The following is a 23110-nucleotide window of genomic DNA, read 5'->3' as shown; positions in this document are numbered from 1 at the left end:
TAAACATGGTTACATACCTCGATGACATTCAGGCACGTAAACAATATGAGCTGCTTGTCCAAAAAACATCCAGAAAAGCAGTCATGGTCTTTTAGTTCCTGGAGACGATTTATCCAGTGCTGAGCATGATGTCGTCTCAGAAAGGCCCACCAGCCTTCAATACGCTGATTGTGATTGCTGGATCCAGTAATAAAACAGTTTCTGACGTTCGGATCCATAGTTCAGCGCAAGAATCGTTGCATCTCAGCCATTATGACATTTTCTGTTCCCAAATCAGAGCGAATCCTAGCAGGTGTTCCCATCCTCTTTTCAACTTCTGCTATGAAATATCCAGCAATGACTTTGGGATCATTGTTTGTTGAATAGGCATGAAGCCAAATCATAACTCTCGAAAAGCCATCAATAGCTCCATTTATACAGATTCCAAAAGGCTTCAGTTTGTCATAGGAGTCAACATGCCACATAAAATTTGGTCCAGGATTTACATGCGTGCGTCGCATTAGGCAATTTCTGCGTCGTTGCTCAACACCGTAAGGGTCAAGATATTTCAGTAAATGTCTCACAATACTCTGCGTGACAACATAACCTGCCTGAATGCAGTTCAGGTGGTGTAGTTTGTATCCATGGAGCCTCCCATGTCCCTCCAGTTGATCAATAAGAAATCGTGCCACCTCAATCGGATCGGACTCATTCTTTCTCCTGTACAGTCCCATGTGTTTTAGGTTTCTTCTAAGTGTCCGCATGCTTATCACAATACTGTCCAAACTGCTCAATAACACCAAAATCTCCCCATGCCTCAATCCAAGCATAAAATAGAACTTAATTAATTCCAATAAACGAGCCATTTTCTCGCACTCTGATCTGCACTGTCACCCTATGTTTTACACTTCCGTATCTTTACGGCAATATATCATGCTCGACCAATAAAATATATGTTATAACGTGAAAACGTTATTGTTCAAACAATATAATTATCACGTTCGTACAATATGATATTTATATTGTACGAACGTGATAATTATGTATATTGTAATAACGTGATATTATGTTGTTCAAACGTGAAAAGTATATTGTACAAACAGGAAAAGTATCTTGTTAGAACAATAAACTTTTCACGTTATAACGTGATACACTTGTATTTTTCTTTTGCCTGGGTGGCAGCTCTACGCTTCCGTAGATAATATCTAAAAAAAAAAAAAAAAAAAAAACAATTAGCAGAGAAGACACTAATATTTCTAACTGTATCATGGAGATGAAGAAATCACTTAGCCATTGGTTAACCAGAGACCTCACTATTTTTGGCAGAAACATCCTATCTAAAGCTGAAGGCATCTCCAAATTGATTTATCCTTGTCATTCTCTATATATCTCCTCTAAAAGCATTAATAAGGCTAACACAGTTATTTTCGAATTTTTGTGGAGGAATAAAACCCTTTACATTGAAAATCTCAGCTTGTGAAGGAATACAATAAAGGTGGTATCAAAACTCCAGAATTAGAATTTATGGTTGGCACCCTTAGAATTAAATGGTTAAAATCTGAGATAATGAGTTATACCCACAACTTCTCCCCATAATTAAACCTTATGAAATCATAGGGTAATAACACTTAATCAAAAATCAATTTTCGAGAGCGACTGGTTTAAACAAGCTTATATTCATAACAGATTTGTTGGATGATAACGGTGTCATTCTAAGTTACACAGACTTTTCAGAAAAATATTGTCTAAACTGTTCTCAAAGAGAATATAACAAATTGTGTGAACTGGTCCCACTGTCTCTGCTTCATTTGATTAAAAATGTTATAATATACAATAATTTCTCATCAGTGCTCCCAAATTTATTGCTAGGGCAATGTCAGCTGTTTGATAAAAATGCAATAATAAATTTATTAGTAGTTTCTTCAAAGACAAAATATTTCATAGTTACAACAGAATGGTTACATTGCATGGTTCTAATTTAGTTATTTCATATACACTGGATAAAGCCTACTAAAAATTTATGAAATAGCCTATACCTAAAGTTAAAGAAACACACTTTAAAGTAATAAACAAAATTAATCCTGTGGCAGAATTTCTAAAAAAAGAGATTTGGCTTTGAGGTGGATCAGTGTTCTTTTTGTACTGATGAAAATGAAACCCTAGAACATCTTTTTTTTCTATGCCCTATCACACAATGCATTTGGTGCAACTTAAAAAATTGGATTTCCCTAAATATTAATGACGTGCCACTATTTGAATTACATCATAAATTTTTTACATGGATCATCTAGCATTGGGTGTCTCAGACATCATTAACATCATCATACTTTTGAGTAAATATCATATCCATTGTGCTAAATGGAGGAACACTAAGCCTTCTCTCCCTGGTTTTATTAATAATTTTAAGATATTTTTTTCTTTGCTAAAAAAGACAAAAAGCACATATGCCAAAAAAAATTAACCAGGATAATGCGTGTCTGCTATTCAAAATTTTGACTTATGCTGAGGCTTATATATTAAGTAATGCAGCTGCTTCTCTTAGGCTACTTGCAGGTTGCTGAGTAGACATCTGTGTAGTGGTTTGTTTGAAATCTACCACTTTTTTCAGTTTCCTTGTCAAGAAACAACTTCCTGTTTAACTGAAACGCCTTCCTGTTTAACTGAAATGACTTCTTGTTCAACTTAAATGCCTTCCTTTTTAACTGAAATGCCTTCCTGTTTAACTGAAACACCTTCCTGTTCAAGTGAAATGCCTTGGTTTTTCAGTAGTGTGTGTGAGAGCGTTTCAGTTGTGTGTGAGAGAGCGTTTCAGTAATAATGTTCCTTATGGCACCTCATATTATTATGTTACATTGTATTAATCATGTCTAAACCCATTGTCTCTTTAATGCCTCCTGATGTCCCAAAAGAAACTCCTCATACAGTTTTACCCAGTAAGTAACCTGCATGTGTCAGCTGACCTATTGTGCAGCAATGGAAGAGAGTCATTTGTCAAACTTAAGGTTTGATTGCACTGATTAAAGAGCAGCCATGAACTGCATGACACAGTTTTATTGGTAGGATTTTTAAATGGTGAGAAAACCTGTTATTGTTGGTTAAAAAAAACCTCTTTGAAATTTGAAGTTTATACCACCCTAACATTAACCCTCAGTGGTTTGGTGACCTGATGGATGTTAAAAAGTTCAGAACAGGGAAAGGGTAAAATGAACTCTGAACCACAGAGATATATATTTTTTTATTTTGCAGTGTCTTTTGGTGCAGTGTCACTGACTTCTATAGGAATTTGTGTCTCAGCTTACTCTGTCTCTTTACAGGATGAAGTGAGCAGCCGCATCACAGCAGATGGTAAATTCAAGGTGAGTCAGGATGAAAAACAGCAGGCCTACTCTCAAGCAAACTCAAGCAAACACACCCTGATACACCCCGAATCTGGCAGCACTGCTATTAGAAAGACTGCAAAACTACTGATAATTTGACCTGCTACAAGAGGAAAAACCTACAGCTGCAAAGTGAAATCTGTCTCGGTAATAAAAGTATTAGGTAACTTAACCCCCTGAAGTCATGACATATGACTAACCCGATATTTTGAAGAATGTCAAAAGAGACGTTTTTCTAAACAAATGTAAATAGGAGTCATGCGTGTCAATTAGAATAATCCTTGTTCCCTGATAGTCAAGACTTGGAAAAACAATTCAATAAAAACAAAAATGACATATAAGGCTAGGGCTAGGGTTAAAGTTAGGGTTGGGTTTGGGAGTTGTTAAGGATGACTTTGGCCTCAGAAAGTTAAGGATTTCTATCAGAGGGTAAAAACAAGGCATAAAACACCTTTGTTTTCTGATAACAAATTGCCTGCAGTGTTTTGCAAAAGGTCTAACAGGTCAAGTATTGAACAACTCTTATTAGAAACATTATAGGATCAAGGTTTATCCTGTTAAACTGAACCTGGTTGAAGAGGGAACATTTACTATCTTTGTTGCATGGACCTGAGATGAGGACTTGAGAAGGAAGACAGAGAATTTATCAGAGTAATGTTTTGGCCTGTCATGAAGACAGGAATTATGTAATTGTTAGTAGAATATTATTTGACAGCTGATTTCCTTTGTGAAAGAACATTGAAGTTTTTGTGTCTCCTTTTTGTTTGGTTTTTTACTCCTGTTTAAATTGTTGATCTGCGAAATGCAAATTAATAAACAGAAAATTTCCATTCCTCAGATCACAGAGCGAACAGAGTCTCTGAGGAGAAGGTAGGCCTACCAATAAAAAACACACACAAGAATGATCAAAATCTAACACGTGCAGGAAGCTTTCTTTCAGTGTGATATGATGTCCATCACCATTTACACGTAGAAACACCAAACTTTCCTCTGGAAGGACATAAAGAGTTTGTACCACATGCTAAAATCAGACAGAATTACACTTTTGCCATGACTGATTCAGTTGTTTATGCATTCTTCTAAAGCACCAGCAACATAAAGAAGACACTGCCACCTCTTCCTGTTTCCAAGATCGACAAGAGACTGGAACAATATACACACGCCCTGGAGGTAAAACTGCAGAGTGTTTTTCTTCTCAACCAGTAAGAGGATATTCGTGGGATAATTTTTTGTAATCATTAACAGATTCCGCAGACTAATCACTTGAAATCTCAGAGGATACTTTAGACCAGCGGTTCCCAACCCCCGGGCCTCGGACCGGTACCGGTCCGTGAGTCGTTTGGTACCGGGCCGCGAGAGTTGAGCCTCAGGTTTGAAATGTATGGTTTTCAGGGTTTTTATCGGTTTTCAGGTTATTTTGTTATTGCTTTTATCGTTAACTCAGTTTTCCTGGGTCTTTTCAGGTGTGTTATGAATAAATCTTCTTTTTTCGGTACCGGTACTAGATTTATTTTGATGTATTTATCCGCGACATCTTAAAGGCCGGTCCGTGAAAATATTGTCGGGCATAAACTGGTCCGCGGCGCAAAAAAGGTTGGGGACCGCTGCTTTAGACATCTTTTTAACATTGTGAGGTCTTTGTTAAAATAAACATATTTTAACCTGAGTGTGAAAAAGATGGTGTGGTCTTGGCTCGTTTGAAAATACGGCTATCATTGATCACAGGGAAAAAGTGTTTCTGGGTATTTATCCAAATAAAAAGAATTCTAAAATTAACGAAAAGGTGATGGTGTTCAATAAAACATAAAGAAAGTGGAGAAAAAACAGTTACATCTATTCAATTTGCCTGTGACTGGCAACAATTATTGCATTAAAAACATTTTTTAAATAAACTGGTTTACATTGTCTTGTGAATCACACATCATTATTGCTATATATATATATATATATATATATATATATATATATATATATATATATATATATATATATATATATATATATATATATATATATATATATAGCAATAATAGGTAAAGTATTAAAGTGAAGGATGTAAAATCAAGAATTCAAATTTTATTTGTCATGTACACAGTCATACACAGTACAATATGTAGTGAAATGCTTGGACAACTGCTCGTGACCTAAAGAAAACAAAAAAGGAAAAGGCTATGAATAAGATAGGAAATAAATATGAAAAATTAAAAAGGGTAAATTTAACTAGGAAGGAATAAAATATAAATTAAGGTTAAAAATGAAATAACTGTACAACACAAATTAGAATGAAGGGTAAATTTAACTGGGAAAGAATAAGATAAAATATATAAAATAACTGTATAAAATAACTGTACAACAAAATACACAATATAGAACTATATAAGAATGTATGAAGAAATATAAATAAATATATACACAATAACAGCAGCTGTACAAGTGATTTAAGTGATGAAGTGAAAACAATGTCCAGAATGTCCAGTGTGTGTGTAAGAACTATATGTGTGGGTCAGTACTGTGTGGTGGTGTGATTGAGAGACCGTATCGCCTGCGGGAAGAAGCTCCTCCTTAGTCTCTCTGTGTTGGTCTTCAGGGAGCGGAATCGCTTTCCTGACCTCAACAGAGAGAACAGTCTGTTGTTGGGATGGCTGAGGTCCTTCACAATCTTCCTGGCCTTGGTCCAGCACCGCCTGCTGTAGATTGAGTCAGGGAGCTCGGAGCGGATGGTGCGCTCAGCTGACCGCACAACCCTCTGTAGAGCTCGTCTGTCCTGCATGGTGCTGTTCCCGAACCAGGTTAAGATGTTTCTCGTCAGGATGCTCTCTATGGTGCACGAGTAAAAGTTCCTGAGCACCTTGGAGGGCAGTTGGAAGTCTCTCAAGCGTCTGAGGTGGTAGAGATGCTGTCGGGCCTTTTTCACCACGGTGTTGATGTGACAGGACCATGACAGGTCCTGCGTGATGTGAACTCCGAGGTATTTGAAGCTGTCCACTCTCTCCACTGGGCACTCGTTGATGACGGGGGTCTGGTAGTTCCTCTCCTGCTTAGTGCTGAAGTCCACTATCAGCTCCTTTGTCTTACTGACGTTTAGAAGGAGGTTGTTCCTCTGGCACCAGTTCTCCAGATTCCTAATCTCCTTCAGGTAGGCTGTCTCGTTGTTATCAGAGATCAGGCCCACCACGACGGTGTCGTCAGCAAACTTGATGATGGTGGTGGAGCTGGTAGTGGCCACACAGTCATGTGTACAAAGAGTACAGCAGGGGGCTCAGAACACACCCCTGGGGGGCTCCAGTGCTGAGAGTGGTGGAGGCTGAGCCCATCCTTACTGCCTGTGGTCTGCCAGTTAGGAAGTTGGAGATCCACTGACACATAGATGAGCTGAGTCCCAGATGCTCCAGCTTGGTGGTGAGTGTGGAGGGAATTATGGTGTTAAATGCAGAGCTGTAGTCTATGAAGAGCATTTTAACATAATTACCCCTTCTAGTGTCCAAGTGAGTGAGTGATGTTTGGAGGAGATGAGAGATGGCATCGTCTGTGGAACGATTTGGACGGTAAGCGAATTGTAGTGGGTCCAGTGTGTCTGGTAGTGAAGAAATGATGAAGTCTCTGACCAGGCGTTCAAAGCACTTCATCACTACTGAGGTGAGGGCTACAGGGCGATAGTCATTGAGAGGAGCAGGGTGGGGTTTCTTCGGGACAGGAACAATGATGGACTCTTTGAAGCATGTGGGGATCGCCGACTGAGATAAAGAGATGTTGAATATCTCAGTGAACACAGGAGCTAGCTGGTATGCGCAGTCTCTTAGGATACGACCTGGGATGCCGTCTGGTCCTGCTGCTTTCCTGGTGTTCACTCTTTTGAAGGCTCTCCTTACTTCATGCTTGGAGATGACGAGCACGTTTCCGGTGCTGGCAGTATCTTCCTGTCTGCAGCCGTTAGCGCCGCTAGCACTAGCATTGTTGGAGTCCTTAGCTGCAGCCTCGAAGCGAGCATAGAAAGTGTTCAGCTCGTCTGCCAGAGTCACGGCCGCGTTCGTCATACCGGTTGTTGGTGCTTTATAGTCGGTTATTGTCCTTAGTCCCCGCCACAGGCTCCTAGAGTCACTCTGTTGGAGTTGTGACTCTAGTTTCCTCCCGTAGCGCTGCTTCGCCTCTTTCACCGCCCTCCGCACGCTTTGTACGGGTCCATGTCCCCCGTCGTGAGTCCCGTGTTGTAGAAGAAATTGGTCTGTTGTGCAAATGAGTTTTCATTTTTGTGTATGTGTAGAGTATCATCGTTTCACAATGAAGGCAAAAAAAATTCCACTAATATTTGGTTGCTTTACAAACTAGCACTCCTTTACTCGCTCACATAGTGACTCTCTCACTAGATTCTCAGAACTGACCTAAACCTTTCTACTTTTCTTTCTGTCATCTTATTTTTCTCAGCTCTCCTCAAAGGAAGGCAGATCAGGCTGCCAGACAGTGACTGATCTCACTGCTCCCACTGAACCAGTTGCATCCAAGAAGAACCTGTTTGAGGCCGGAGACGCCTGGAACCAAAATGCCACCTCGATCACAGCATCTAAGGTTTATGGAAACATAACTTGTGTGTGTGTGTGTGTGTGTGTGTGTGTGTGTGTGGGGGGGGGGGGGGGGGGGGTGTTGTTCCTTTATGTTTCCAATAATTTCCAAAATAATATATTTTAAACAGAAAACAGGAGGGAAGATTTCCTAGGGGAATGATTTTGATATTACTGTAATACATGATGTTTCTCACATTCCTCTCAGGACGCAGATGCTCTAAAAGTGGGTGTTGCTGATCTCATCAACCAGTGGGTGAAAGGAAGTGAAGACGGAAGCAGATCTAGCTCCCCCTCCAAACCAGCCGTAAGTCATATCATTATTATTATTATTATTTCTACATGAATTACATTAAATTGATTACATCAGTTTTTAAACAGGTATTTTGCCCAGTCTTTATGTCTTTTTCCAACCAAAAATGGAAAGGCAACAACTACTTTAAAAATATACAAAACCAAAAGTTTAATTTATGATTTTAATGCATGCTGTTCATACGGTCGGTTTGGGTGGCTCAAAAGTCAACATTTACCAGGATGTCAGGATGATGTCCTCTGCTTCCATGTTTATTAATCCTCCCAGGAAGATTTCTATGGTTCTAAGAGCATGTTTTTGTTCAGATTTTGTCACAGTTAAAAAAAAAACAAAAAACCCACACACACAGCAAAAAGAAAAACTTCTTATTCAACAAGCTAGTGGTTAGTGCTTTTTACACAAAACTACTTCTTCTGCTTTAATGGATGTTTCTCTGAACATGAATATTTTCTTGCTTATAACACACTCTTTAAGTATCACACTGTTCACGGTGTCAGCTGCTATCAGCTTTTGTTTAAAGGGTACCCCATTGCTCATATTTTTTCATATTTCATATTTTTTGTCATTGTATATACTGCTATAGCAGTGGATGCTCAACTTAAACATACCCAAAGTATCATGAGGTCAGTGTAGTTTGTATAAATAAAACCAAAAGCTCAGACTTCAGACCTCTCTAAATCAGTAAATAAATAAGATTCATATAATGTGAATCCTTAAAGTGAATACAAAATAAAGTACAAAATAGTGAACCTTAAAAGAAGAAAAGTTTGATTTCAGAAGCAATGTTGAATTCTGCCATCTGCAAGGGAATGATGTCATGAGTATTTGGTAAAAGAGCAAATCAAACTTTGCCCCGCTCTTCATGTGTGTGTCATCTGCTTTCACTGCCAGGCTTTGCTATGCACATTGTTGTTTTTTCTACATTGATAGTGCTTGACATTAAGAGTGCTCAGCTATTCCCACATGGCAGTCTTTCATGCCAATATAATTTAAAAAGCCCATTTTTAAGATTTTTCGTCATCCTGTGACCTTAAAATGTCTTTTTTGTTGTTGTTCTTATTTATTTATTGTCAGATTCACAAAAATCTCTAAAATTAGCTATGATTCCGTTCCTATCATTATTTATTATTATTTTTATTATTATTGTCAGTTTCATACAGTTTCAGCTTTTTCCTCTATTCTCTAAATTTCTTACTATTTCTTATTCTTTAAAGTCTTTCAGTCCACATCATTCTCTGTTCTTTTCTACTTGAAGTTTTCGCTTCCCACTTTCTCTTCTGTCTGGTGTAAATCAGCCTCAGGTTTGCAGGCTAGGCAGTGAAAGTCTGCCCCCTCATGGCAACATCAGCAGCTTTTACATGTTGCTCTTTCAGACAGAGATACCAAAGTGTGGTTTGTTTACTGTTCCTGTTTTCAGGAAATCAACCCTGGTGGTGTTTTAAACAAGAAAAATTTATGGGAGAGCCTTGGAGACACGTTATCGTCTGGGAAAGAAGGAAAGGTACACGCTCACACGGAGGATAGCGGAACAGAAACTTTTAAACGTTTGTCTTGATCAATATTCTTTTATCGACTGAATTGCAGGAGAGCTCCACTGGCAAAAGATATAAATTTGTGGTGACAGGTCACGGCAAGTATGAGAAGGTTTCTGTTGACAGCGGATGCAGTGAGGACATAAACTGCCAGTCAGGTGAGAGAATCCTTTAACTAGTAATGCTAACATTAGATACGATGCACTATTGTAATGGAAAATGTTGGACACTTGTCATGTCGTAGCAGCCAGAATGTCAAAAATGACCCAGCTCAGTACAATTTTATGAAACAGCAAATAGCTTGGAAAAGTTAAAAATAAAAATAAATAAAAATAAAACAAGCAAAAAGGAGAAAGAAAAGGAGCTCAATAAAATACAAAATAGAAAATGATGAAGAGCTCAATAAAACACACAATAATCGAGAGATAGCTGATCAGGGAAAAAGTGATTAAATATTCTTATAGAGTCATAATAGAGCTGGGCGATATATCGAGTTTTTAAAACATATCGATATATTTTTATACGAGATATAAGATGTGACAATATCCTTTATATCGATATAGTCTATGTTACGTTATAATTATAGTTGTGGAGCCGCAAGTTTGCCTCTCTTTCGTCCACTTTTGTCTCTACGCAACGTTACTCCGCCTCGCCTTCACTGAAGACAACTCCCCCTCCTACCCCATCGCTTCACGTGCAGGCAGCGACAAGACGGACACGGCAAATCTCCGTTAACGAGTTACTGCGCATCGCCCCATGCGTGGGGCTGGACGGCGTCAACGTGTTAACGAGCTAAACATGCTAATGAGCTAACCGCGCTAACGAGCTAACCGCGCTAACCCTAAAATCCTTTCATTCTCTCAAAAGTTGATAGCGCACCTTATGTATGAATTCTGGTTGTGCTTGATGGCCGCGAACCGATTTTATGTGGTACACGGCGCTCAGCAATCTGTCAAAAATGTTTGAGTACGACTTTGGTAAGCTGCACCGCTTGATAGATTGTCGGCGCATTACGGCTACCGAGGAGCTTCGCGGAGTGATACGTACTGTGCATCAACGTAATATTACCGTATTGTGTGTGTATAAGGACCATAAATGGCACCTGTAAGAGACGTGGTTATGAAGCGGATTTCAAACTCCAGGCTATCAGTCACACAGTAAAACTTGGGAACAGAGCAGCTGTGAAATCTGTCTGTCTTTGTTATTACGCTCAGCGTCTTTTAGTTTACATTTTGACTGCACAATTGTGAGCTCTTTGTTTAGCACAAAAACAACCTTGTTTTCTTTTATTTATGGAGCATTATTATTTAATGAATGCTCATAATTTAATTTTGAGTAATTTTTCATGTACATCTGTGCTGTATGTTAATAAAAGTGCCTGTGTGACATCTGGGAAACAGCTTTGACTAAGAACTCTCTTTTTGTTCTTACTTTATGGCTTAAAAAAAAATATCGAGATATATATCTTATATCGCCATCCAGCTAAAAATATATCGAGATATGAATTTTGGGTCATATCGCCCAGCCCTAAGTCATAACATTGTGGGCGGGGCTCAAATGAGACAATCTATGTGTGGAATATTGATGGAAAATAATCTATCTTAATTTTTGAGCAATGGGAGGAAGTACTTTTACAGTTAGTTTAACCATGGCTTTTCCACATACCAAAGCCTTACTTTTACTTTAAAATGTGAAATACTGGCTAAAGGTTTTACTGTATGAATCTTAAATGTAAGTTAGAATTAAAATTGGTTCAGTCTTGAACAATATTTACACTCAAATTTGGAAATTAAATTACTTAAACCCAATTGTCTGAGTAACAAATAAAAGATTTGTTGCTTTTGCTCAAATGCACACTGAAACTTTTTTTAGCCCATTTCCAGAATTAATCACTTGACCATCAAATGTGAACTAATGTGTTATATTAGTCTGTCACATTTTCTCTATTTTTACCTGTTTGCATTTTTTTTCATCAAAACTGTCATCATCAGGAAACTGCCATCAGAAAAAAAAAAGATCTTTCCCTGTTTTTGACCAAACGGGGAAGTCAAATGTTAAGACTTTGGAGGGGCTGAAAATAATAAGTATAACAGTGGAACATTCTAATGAGCTATCCTCTCTGATGTGCCGCCACTTGGAACTTTCACAGTATTTCCTCAGAGAAGGAAAAAAAAAGAAAAATCCAACAGTTTCACAAAACTTTATATATTTTTAAAAATCACACAAAGATATATTAAGCATCAGCATAATAAATGGGTCTGTTTTTAGATTACGTGATTTAAGTCCCTTCAATGAAGAAATTCCACATCACAATGGTGATCTCAGAAAAAAACCCAAACTAAACAGATGTTGAATCCCAGTAATGTAAGAGAAAGATTTAAACAAAACAGCATCCCGTCCAGCACAATCCTATAGACAGACACGTGAAATATCACAAATCTACTCTTCACTCATTTTCCTTCAGTTTGTCTTCCTACATCAGCCATATTTACTGTCATCATCATTTACCAGTGGTTATACATCCTTCTTGCAATTTAGTCAGAAGCCCTTAACAATTTGTAACAATGCAGAAAACTAATCCTCACCAATAAAACAGTTCATGTTGTTTTAACTATCACACTAGATGAAGATAGTTTATCATATCATCATTGTTTGGTGGAAACTATCATTCTCCAACATGCTCATACAGGAAAATATCTACTTTCATAGGTATCATTTTGTATTGTTGTATTATTGTAGGGTTTTTTTTACCTTACAATAGAAAGCACATTGAGGCAACTGTTGGTGTAACTGACTTTGCTGACGGAGGAGCTAATCTTTACCATTATGAATTAAGAGTGATGGAAAAGGGATTTGATTCTGGGATGCCCCCAGCCTGAGCAATATATGATTAAGATATTAAAAAGAAAAAAGTTTTGAGCCATGCTAGCAGCTCTCTCAGACTGCACTGAGGCACAACAGTGTTTACGCTTTGAGAACATTGTGACAAAGCTAGCACAAGTTTACCAGGCATAACACTTAACAGCCATAATCATTTTAGTCTAGTGTGTTCGCATGCTAGCATGCTATTGTTAATTAATAAGCCATTATGTATGGTACTTTGGTATCTGAGAACTGGACAAACTAAAGTTTGGACCTAATGAAGTCCCAGACTTGACCATGACTATTTGTGGCAGATAAAAACAACGATAATTTGGTTGTGTTCTAACAGGGGCATTGATATCAGTACAAAATATATTGCTTCTTTACGTAGAAGGTGAAGATATTAGGTCAAGAACACCCAACAGACCACCGTACCATTGGAAGAATGGTCTATCCACGTCCTAAAGTTGCTAGCATGGCTAAAACCATAAACATTGCTCCTGTAGTTAACACAATATTTTTTCATTAATGCCCACCTCTGCAGTATGCCAACCTATACACTGATTGTTGTTTCCTGCCTTGCTTGAAAACCAACACTTTTTTCTCATCAATATCTGACTTACAGAAACCTACATTTATTCTGACCACACGTTGAATCTTCATTTGTCTCAGGAAGTGTGCCTTCTTTCAAAATCCATCTGCCCTGTTGTTGCAGGAATGTCAAAGCCCTTTTTATTACACAGATAAACTGCCTGCCAGCAATGAATACTAGAAGCTTTAAATTGTTTAGAAAAATAGAAAAAGGTCAAGCATTACAAATAAAACAAACAAATCTACAGTCTACAATAAAAGCATTTAAAACTCCCAACTAGCCCACGATCAAATGAAAAAAGAAAAATTTAAGCAAGTAGATTTAGACTTTATAATGTGTTTCTTTAATATTTTTCCTCCTTTTTGCGTTATGTTTTATTTTGTCAAGTTTACTTTTTTGGTCAAGTAAACCTGCACTTCTTCACCACTAAGAGTACTTGAAAACATCTATTGTGTAGCAGGGATTTCTTTTCTTTTTTTCTTTACTTTTTCATTACTTTCTTTACCTTTATACTTTAAACTACACCACGGCAATGACAAAGTTCCAGCCTTGGGTCAAACACTTGTTGCAGCGTTGCTGTCATTTTGCAGCCTTCATCACCTTTCCAAGAATAGTCAGCCAATGTTTTGTTTTTGTTTGTTTTTTTCAAATCACTTTCAGTGTTCTGTCTATTGAGTTATGAATTAGCGATTTGATATATAATTTTCAAATCATTATCATTTCCATCATTACATATCTGCAGCTTTTGTTGAACCAAATCCTTTGGCTGTTCTGTTGAAGTCCTTCCGTTCTTCCTCCTGAGATTTCCGTTTTATCAGCCCCCTTTCAAACACTGCTGCTATTTTTGTGAGTGGCTTCTCCACTGCTTCTTTCAGCTTCCTGGCGTCAAATCGAGGGCTGTACAGTAAAATTGGGAGACGATTGACAAATGAAGGAACCTCTGCCTGATTATCTTTAGCAGACTTTTTCTTGTCTGAATCAGTCTTGTTGGCGTTGATCTGGTGCATAATTCGCTCTTTAGTGGAGAACATCTGAAAGAGGAGTGCATCCCACATCTTCAGTGCTTTAGGACCTTCTTTGTTCGTAGCTACCTCCTGATCATGTTGGTCTGCTGTCAACTTGTTATCAATTTGTTCTATTTTCTTATTGCTGCCACTGGAATTAACCTGAGGTTTAGCCTCTGGCTCTGGAAACTGGGGTTCCTCTGGCTCAACGACCATGTGCTTCTTCAGTCGTGTCCAACCACTAAGCTTACTCTTAAGGCCTTTTGGCTTCTGGGCTGTTTTCTGCTCACTGGATGAAGGAGATTTTTCTGCTGCAACAGGCTTCTTGTCAGCAATTGAAGATGCAGTTGATGTCACTGACTTCGTGGAGGCTTCGACTATCGGGGTTCCTGTTGGTGCAGCTGGTTTGGACTTGAGAACATCCTTGCCTTTGAGTCCAGTTTTTTGCTGAGATAGCGGTGACGTTCCTCTGTTTGGGGATGGAGCTTTTACTGAGATTGAGGCCTGAGGCAGAGAGGCAGGAGTGGCAGAATCAATCACATCGGCTTTAATCATGGGTGGTTTCATGACAGTATCTGTTGCTGGATTTGTGGGGGAAATGCTCTCTACAAGTTGCTCTGTCATAGAATGAACACTAATAGTTGGTGAGCTAACCTGAGCCACATACTGGGGACACTTTGAGGATTCTATTTGTACATCTGAGGACTGTCTTGGAGACCCAAGACCGACCTGCTTAATGGGAGGTTTTGCTTCTGCTCTAGGTCCACTAAGCAGCGAAGAATAGCTGTGATGGGTGAGAATACTAGCGTCAGTGCTTAGTTGGGAGAGTTTTACATCTTGAGCTGAAATTTTATTGTGTTGAATTGGGGAGTTTATTTTTACCTCAGTGGCTGAAGTATCATTAGTTCTAAGGGGTTTTATTTCTGTTTTTGAGGTATTCTCTAAGATAGCAAATGGCTCGGTGGTTCTAGTAGGTGTATTATTTTGAAAAGCTGTAATTGGAGGGTTTATCTGATCGTTCATTATGGTAGTAGAGGGGTTTATTTCTGTCACATGGTTTAACGTCACAGAGCTTTGAGGGGACAGGGGTATGGTAGGAGTACATGATTGTTTAGGTGTATTACACACTCTTCTCTCTGGTAGAGGGGAAGGTTTAGTTGCTGTATTGGGGCTATGCGGGACTTTTAAATTACTGGTGGCTTCATTGAACCATTGAAAATTTGTAGCAGGCTGTTTATTTGAAGCACCATAAGAGATTATAGGAGAATTTACAACACACATGTTAGTTTCTATTGATTTGTTTGTTTCAGTGGCAGAACTAAGTTGTTTCAGTAGAGTCTGAGAGCCCACTGAATTCACAGTCTGAGCATTATTTCCAATAATTTGACTAGATCTTGCCAGTTGTGTAGTTTGCTGCTCCATAGATGCGCAATATGGTGCAGTATGAACAGTACAAAGGGAAGTTGTTGTATCCATAGATATTTCAGAGTTTTTCAGTTTTCTAGGTGGAGTTGCTGAAGATTTATTGCTTATAACTGGCTCGCTGGAAGAGACTTGTTTATTCACATGGTTTCTAGTAGCAATTTGTTGTTCAGGTGTGTCAGATGATTTGCCAAACTGGTTACCATCAACAGAGCCACAAAGAGAAGTATTCATGACTGGCTTTATTGAAGATAGACTCTCAGATCTGTCATTTTTCATCTGAGGGCCTTTTGGTATCATATGCCTCATTGTAGGGCTAGGAGGCAATGTTTGCTTACCAGCTTGTGAAGCATTAAATATTGGATTACCACTCACTGCTGCATCTGCCGTTATTGGCAGGGCAGTTTCCATGTTAAGCCTGTTGGGGACTTTGGTTTCAGCAGGAGGAATAAACTGAGTATTGCTGTTCTGGAAATTGTTTGACTGTGTCTTTTCCCAATGAATTGCCTCCAGATTTCTTAATAATCTTGGTGGAACTGCATCTGTGAAAGAGTTTGCATTTGGTTTGCTGGCTAGTTTGTTTTCATTTAAGGGTATGCTAACCGCCGTGGTCCCTTTTGAAAGACTAGGAGCAGCTTGTTTTGTTTCAAACTCACAATTTTCTTGCATGTTTTCTGTTTTGGAAATTGTAGTGGAAAGACATTCTATTGCCATATTATCAGTTAATAAACCTTCTCTCTCAGTGATGGCCTGTGGATGTACTTTGTCAACTGCTGAGTTTTTGTCTCTGTTAGCATCAGTATTAATATAATTTGTCAGTTTGGGTTCTGTATTTGCTTGGCTTGATATTACTCCATCTTTAGTATTAAGAACGATTTCAGTTGCTTGTTGAGCAATTACTCTGCTAGAGTTTGTGTAAAAACGTATCCCTTGAACAACATTACTTTGATTACTGGATTCTATAGTCTGTGTGTTTATATTTTTGCTAATATTTGTTAGCTTTTGAGGCTCTTTTGCTGGCACATTGAATGAGTCTGATTTTAAAGGGTTTTTGTTTGAAATCTTGGGTGACTGAATTATGGCGGTATGTAGGGCAGGAGGGTTTGGTTCTGTATTTACAGACATATTTGATAACATGGGCAGACAGCTCTTATTTTCAACTGGTTGATTATGTGTATAAACCTGCATTTCTGCTTTGGGTGGTTGTATAAATTTGGGTCTTTGGTCAGCTACAGGTTGTGTGTAGATACTATACTCGGCAGAACATACAGATGCTGTGACAGGCCCATAGGATACCACAGATCTTGGGGCTGTGATAACTGTCTTCTTAGGGTGCATATTTAAAAAAGTGGGCTCACTGATTGATATATCAGGGATGCATTCGGCCATTAAAGGCATAATGTTCCCAATGTTTGTCTTAGTGGACACTTTAGTTTGCTTTTTGACATCTTCCCTTTGTTTGTGTAGTGTGGCTTCGGCAGGTATTTTAATCAACATTTTGTTGGACTGCTGCATTCCTGAGTTGAACTCATCATTAATTATGTCGCTTTCTGAGAATTTGGACTCTGTCTGTGTGGGAGGAGATTGAACTAATGGGTTTTCACAGTCGGACAGGTTTTTCTCGGGCTTGGCATTGATTTGGACATTTGGCAAACTGACTCCACCAGCAGTTTCGTAAGTTTGGACTGGGCCTAGCTCTGTTTTTCCTGACTGGTCTCTTTTATTAGTCTGTGAAACTGGAGGTGTTTTATTGGGCTTGTAACCATTTTCTATAAAATGTACCAGTTTTGCTTCAGGGTGTGTTTCTGCATTTAGATGTATTTTAGTTAAGGCTGAGGAAGAACTTGACAAACCATTGTTATCAGTGAGGCATTTTAGTGCTGCCTCTACAGAAAACTGTGCCACACTTTGTGTGAGTACCTCACCTGCTTTAGGTATTGGTATTGGAGCCTCAGAGTATGAGGCTTTTGGTGTGGATACATCACTTGGGGATTGTTGTATTGTTTTCTGTGCCAAGCCAAGGGGAATCTCAGGTTTTACTGTGTCCACGTTAGATGTTTTAAGTGATTGCATTCCATTACTGTGAGCTTCAGACCAATTTTCCTCAAAGACATCTTTCCTACAAGATATAACCTGTTCAGCTGCATGTTCAGAATTGTTTGATGATGACACAGGTTGTAAACTGTGAACTGAAGAGGGCAGAACCTCATGTCCATTGAGCTGTTTTTCTGGCTTTGAGATATCTGAGCCATCTATGCATACATCTGAGTGTAGTTTATCGGCAAAGCTTTCATTATTCCTCAGGGATACATGGCTGTGATGTGATGTGATAGTCCTAATTCCACCATAGGCAGCATATTCAGCTGGAGTCAGCCCATAATATGTAGATCGTGATTTGGGCTTTGAATTTGCTAATGACATTTGACTCTCCAGCAGTGATGTCAAAGACTTGCGTGCCTCGATGACAGGAGGGCGATAGGTGGTGGACACTGGGCTGGAACACGGTGGTATTTGGACTGATGTCACTGGTGTAGGGTTAGGAGTCTTTGGCACGTAAAGAAATGATGGAATCTTTGGCAAAGACAAAGCTTCATTTCCAGAAAAGTGTCCTGCATTTTGTTTTGGAGTGACAAGTCCTGTTGGTGTTGGTTTGACCATGGGGATGTTAGGTACAGTCATTTTCTCTCTATGGCACAGCTCTGAACTGCCAACACTTAAATTTATAGAACTCCTCTGGGTATGAATGTCTACCTCTTTGTAATTGCTGGCTTGCTTGAAAGCAGACATGTTATTATTATGAGTCTGCCTTTGTTCTTCTGTGGCAGCTGGGGGTTTACTTATAGCACTAGTGTGAATCACTGAATTGTGTCTTGGAGCCTCCTTGGGGAGAGCAGGTACTTGCATATCTTCAGAAGAGCTGAATGCAGGACTTGCGGCAAATAAAAGCGGGTTAGGTTTTGATATTTCAAAAATGGGTGTGGATACTCGATTTGGCATGCAAGAGGGAGTCTTGGGTCTTCCATGCTGTGTCCTAGAAAATGATGTGTTCTCCTCTGTTTTCACCACTGACACAGCTGTTTTCTCCTTGAATGTGGCAGATAATTGTGCACCATGGTAAGCTGAATGTATTGCTGTGAGGTCTTGGATGGAGGAAGGTTTAGAAATTTCATAAAATGTTGCCTTTGATGTATAAATCCTAGTTTGTGTGACTTCAGGCTTTGGCTCTTTCACTGCTTCAACAAGTGATATTTTTGAGGCGGTTACTTCAGGAGACATGTGGCTTGGAACAAAGTGGCTATTACTGGTAGGTCTGGCGGTCCAAGACGATATCTGGCTCTGAGGGTTGTCCTTTGAACCAGTATCGTTCTCCCTCTGGCTCGAAATAAAAGGTTGTGTGTGACTGTTGTAAATTGATCTCAGCACTGGAACAGAAGGTTGTTCTGCAGCTTGAGGAGGTGCCAGGTCTGGGCCATAGTGGGTGGCAGCTGGGGAGAGGGTCAAGCCATGAGTTGATATTTTAGGGCTGGACTGCAACATAGTGACTGGAGGGACTGTTGTGGCTGACCCATGGGAATTTTGTGTCATGTTTACATTGACAGTAGAAGAAAGAAGTGACGTTTTAGGCTTATCGGGTGGCAAGAGGGCTGGTGGACTCAAAGGTGGCATTGTAAAAGGAGTAGCATCGTCAAATAAGAAAGAGGAGCACTCATACAGCGGAGCTACCTGCTCGTCTACTGTCCTGATCTGAGCTGCAAGGGGCTGAGGAGGGAAGCCACCAGTTTGGCCATACGAGATACTCTGAGAATGAGGGAATGCAGATGGAGAGTAACTATAAAGGGAACCAAAGGGAAAACCAAAAACAGATGAATCAGCAATGTAGACTGAATCTGGTGTCTTTGGTGGGCTAGACTGGTCGCTGTGTTCGAGGTCTGTGCTTGCTTCGTTGACAGGCGACAAACAGGAGCGAAAGGGGATTGGCGTCTGTGTGAGGCTGCCTTTTTTCTTGGCTCTCTTCTTCTTGAGTTTCTGAAGTCTTGCGTTGTCTTTTCCCGGCTTTGGCAATAAGGGCGGAGGATATGGCTGGGAAAGGTCAGACTCCAGCCCGTTGCTGTAGTTGATTTCCATCAGCATTTCACACTACAAAACAGGTGACATACGTCAGTGAGAGATGATGGATTAGTCTAAATAATGCAAAAGAAGAGTTCTGACTAAGACTAGTTTGCTTAGTCAATATTTGTAATTAGACAAAGACAACATTTCCTCAAAAAAGAAATTAACTCTATAAAAACATCAAACAAATACTTTTGTGATGATGTTAGACATCACCATTGCTAAACACACTGATGATGAAAAAGGTTTTGGAATTCCCTTTTAAGGCTTAAGAAATAGACTATTAAGTCTTCAGAGCAGCTTTTTTTGTTTTTTTTTATGAGATGTTGCAATGCATGATAATCTCAGTCGCTGCACAGCTGCAAATGTTGTTTTTGTTCCACAACAAAGTTGACACAAAATGTACACATGAAGTGCCAGAAATATTATGAGCAACCTATCTTCATTAATTAGAGATAATAGGTGTTTGATAAAGGTAATTCATTCTACAAGTGTAAATGCTAATAATATGTTTGTTTGTTTTTTCCTTCACAGTTGGCCACTTCTATGAAGATTTGTAAAACGCATGTTGGATTTTGAAAGTACAATGCCACTATCACTTGACAATTCTCTGTATTTCTGCCTTTAGGTTGGGGAAAGTACTTAAATTTTCTGTTTCTTGTGGCACTTTGTTGTAATATTGCAAAATGTAGTGAAGCAAAAAGTAGGTCCTATCTCTGTTTATACTATATTTTTCTGTGAATGATATCTGATGGAACTTAATACATCTTTGACTACAGATAAATAAATTCAGTTACACTGAGTGCTGATGATTGATTATGGTATTTTATCTGTTTATAATTTTCTTCTTTTGCATTCATTGATTTTGCTGCTTAGGTGCACTTAAAATCTTTTGCTGTGTGCCCAGAATTCATCTGCATGCTAGATTTACTGATTTAACCTCTGCAGATGGGCTCCAGGCCAAGTTTTCAGCTAGGTTTGGGAAACTATGAGCTCATATGACAGCAGGCTCATTAGCAGGTTTCATAACTTTTAATTGGGTCCTGAAGATGCTGCACAGTTACAAGAAGTGTCACTATTTGAAATAGAAAGGCATGTAAAGTCCTTCCTTAAGGCAAGACTGCTTTGAAAGGATGACAAACTGCTACTAAAAATAGTGTCTCAAGAAGACTGCAGGATTTAAAAATGGCCTCTGTACCAAATAAAAGTAAACCCAAGGAAGCTCACTGACACATACAGGAGGGTGACCAGATTCATGTTGAGGAGAGGGGTGGTAGCTTTGAGTCCATGACCAAAGTTTTAAAAAGTGAGAGGGAGTAAACTCGGCTGAAAATGATCAACCACTGATGGCACAAATGGTAAAGTGTCCTCACCTACATAACAACTTTTTAGCATTTGTGCTTGTATAGAGTGTTTTACAATGTGTTTGTTCATACAGTCATTCACACAACAATGGCAACAGGAGCCATCAGGGGCAACTTTAGGTTCAGCATAGGAAACTTTGGCACAAAGAGAACAACTGAGGATAGATCTACAAATACAGCATTTCACGGATTATCTACTATACTGTCTAAGCCACACCTTACCAAACAGAATTAGAGGTCAAAGCCTAAAACCATGATTATCAGACATACCTATAAAAGAAGCAAATTTAAGACGCAAATGAAAGAGAATTACTCTACAAAGTTGAACTCCGGCTTGAAACCGGCTTAGTTTCAGTTGGATATAATGTTGTTTTGTTGTGGACTCAAGCAGTCTGTGCTGCTGAGTATGAGCTGAATCGTTCCCTTTCCTCCTGAACTCTGGAGTATCTTTGGGTGGCTGCAGAAAATGTCTGCACTCTAATTTTAGTCTTAGGGAAATAAGAGCAAACATCCTGACACCGAGCACCTGCTGCCTGCTGTCCTGCACTCACTGAAACAGCCTCAGTCTGCTGGAAATTAATCCCAGGGCCAAATCCTCTGAGTTGCTCCCAGTGTGAGCTTAGCCTCATGTTTCGAAGTGATGATTTTTCTTAAATTTTTATTGTCCTGCTTGCACCAGTTTGGTCCGAAGAAAGCATCAGACGTTTAGCCCTTACATGAGCTTGATTTCCTTTAAATACATTAATTGTAGCAAATCTTCTGTGAAATCTTCTGCCCCACCTTCAAATTTTAACACCCTTGGATATTTGGAAGGTCTTCTGCAAATGTTTATCATGAACCCCTGTTGTCAAAGTGACTCCTGCTGTCACAGTGACAAGAAGGCCAGCTGACACTCAAGAAGACCCCCTTTTAAGGCTCTGGGGTTGGACGTGGGAGGTCTCCAGAGCAGCAACTCAAAAGAGGAAAGTATAAGATTAGCTGCTTGCATTCAAACTGTGTCATGACCTCAATCTTTAAAGAGCTCAATTAGGCAAAATGGAGGCCGAGCATGACAATTGTTATCAGAGTGCTGCACATATTCGAAACACTTACCTGAAGTGTTAAGTGTTAGGTAGATGTTATTTGTGTTTTATTGGTCAAACTGCAAAGCAAACAACATTTTTGTGTAAGAAAATAATTGAAGAATTAATTTAGACAAGAATAAATCTGTTGTTGCACAGTTTTGATTGAAAACTGGTTCGTGCTTTGATTTTTGCTGTCATAGCACAAAACTGCTGAAAAGTTCATTTTAAACTTTGCATTGCAAGCTTTCCTTCTCACGGATATTATGTCTGATATGCATCATGCGTTTAAGATTTCACATCGTGCACTTGTTGCTATCAAATCCCAGGAATATGTTAAAGAACCACCAGCTTGTCAATCAAACAGACACTGAGTTTGACTGGTTTACCTTCAGTGAGTGGCTGTCAGGACCAACTGCTCTCTGCTTGTTAATCCCAGCTCAGGGTGCCACAGGGCCGTCCCGTCCTGAAGTGAATTTGAGCCTTGGGGAGCAAGCTACAGTGGCCGTGGCTACTCCAAAAATAAAAATGTTTCCTGCAGTGTGTGTTGCAATGGCAGATGGGGGGGTTTCCATGCCACCTGAGATGGCGGAGGTGCCGCCCCTACAGGCAGCTGAAGGCCACCTCTACCTGAAGAAAGGTGGTAACTTTTATTTACAGCAACTTAGTCATCCGGGTGGACATCAGCTGGACTGGGGTCACTGGTTTGTAACCCACATTTAATTGTTGTTTACATCACAGCCATGCAATACAGAAAAAACATGCATGGTTACCTGGCTAATTAGTTGTCCACTATAATGATATGGTTAGCGACTCAATCATAAAGTTGTGATTAATAAATTAGTATGACAATCTTTTTTGCCTCTGAAAGTATAGATATAGAATTTACCACCAGAGGCAGTATTGTGCCGCACAGTGTAGCAACTATGAGATAGTAT

The 23110-nt window shown here is 39.3% G+C and overlaps 2 protein-coding genes across 3 annotated transcripts in view; one reads left to right on the top strand and one right to left on the bottom strand.

Moving 5' to 3' along the window:
- Nucleotides 1-20544, top strand: part of lsp1b (lymphocyte specific protein 1 b) — a 65116-nt gene extending 44572 nt beyond the window's left edge. The window contains exons 7-15 of one of the 2 annotated variants that reach the window (XM_080884529.1): nt 2889-2912; nt 3294-3335; nt 4195-4226; nt 4442-4526; nt 7779-7919; nt 8121-8219; nt 9643-9726; nt 9810-9915; nt 20282-20544. In XM_080884529.1, coding sequence (XP_080740655.1) covers nt 2889-2912; nt 3294-3335; nt 4195-4226; nt 4442-4526; nt 7779-7919; nt 8121-8219; nt 9643-9726; nt 9810-9915; nt 20282-20307 — 639 coding nt within the window. In that variant the 3' untranslated portion in view covers nt 20308-20544. The remainder of the gene's footprint in view (nt 1-2888; nt 2913-3293; nt 3336-4194; nt 4227-4441; nt 4527-7778; nt 7920-8120; nt 8220-9642; nt 9727-9809; nt 9916-20281) is intronic. The other variant, XM_080884530.1, reaches the window with a different exon arrangement.
- On the bottom strand, nt 13697-22672 carry LOC308398102 (uncharacterized protein). The gene is made up of 2 exons (XM_080884528.1): nt 22562-22672; nt 13697-19774 (listed from the first exon to the last, which is right to left on the bottom strand). The coding sequence occupies exon 2, from the start codon at nt 19766-19768 to the stop codon at nt 13940-13942; it is 5829 nt and encodes a 1942-aa protein (XP_080740654.1). The 5' UTR covers nt 19769-19774; nt 22562-22672; the 3' UTR covers nt 13697-13939.
- Nucleotides 22673-23110: the final 438 nt, after the last annotated feature.

The sequence above is a fragment of the Rhamphochromis sp. 'chilingali' genome (genome assembly GCF_963969265.1).
Source record: "Rhamphochromis sp. 'chilingali' genome assembly, chromosome: 6".
In the NCBI taxonomy this organism is placed as follows: domain Eukaryota; kingdom Metazoa; phylum Chordata; class Actinopteri; order Cichliformes; family Cichlidae; genus Rhamphochromis; species Rhamphochromis sp. 'chilingali'.
This window is presented reverse-complemented; position numbering and strand designations above follow the sequence as displayed.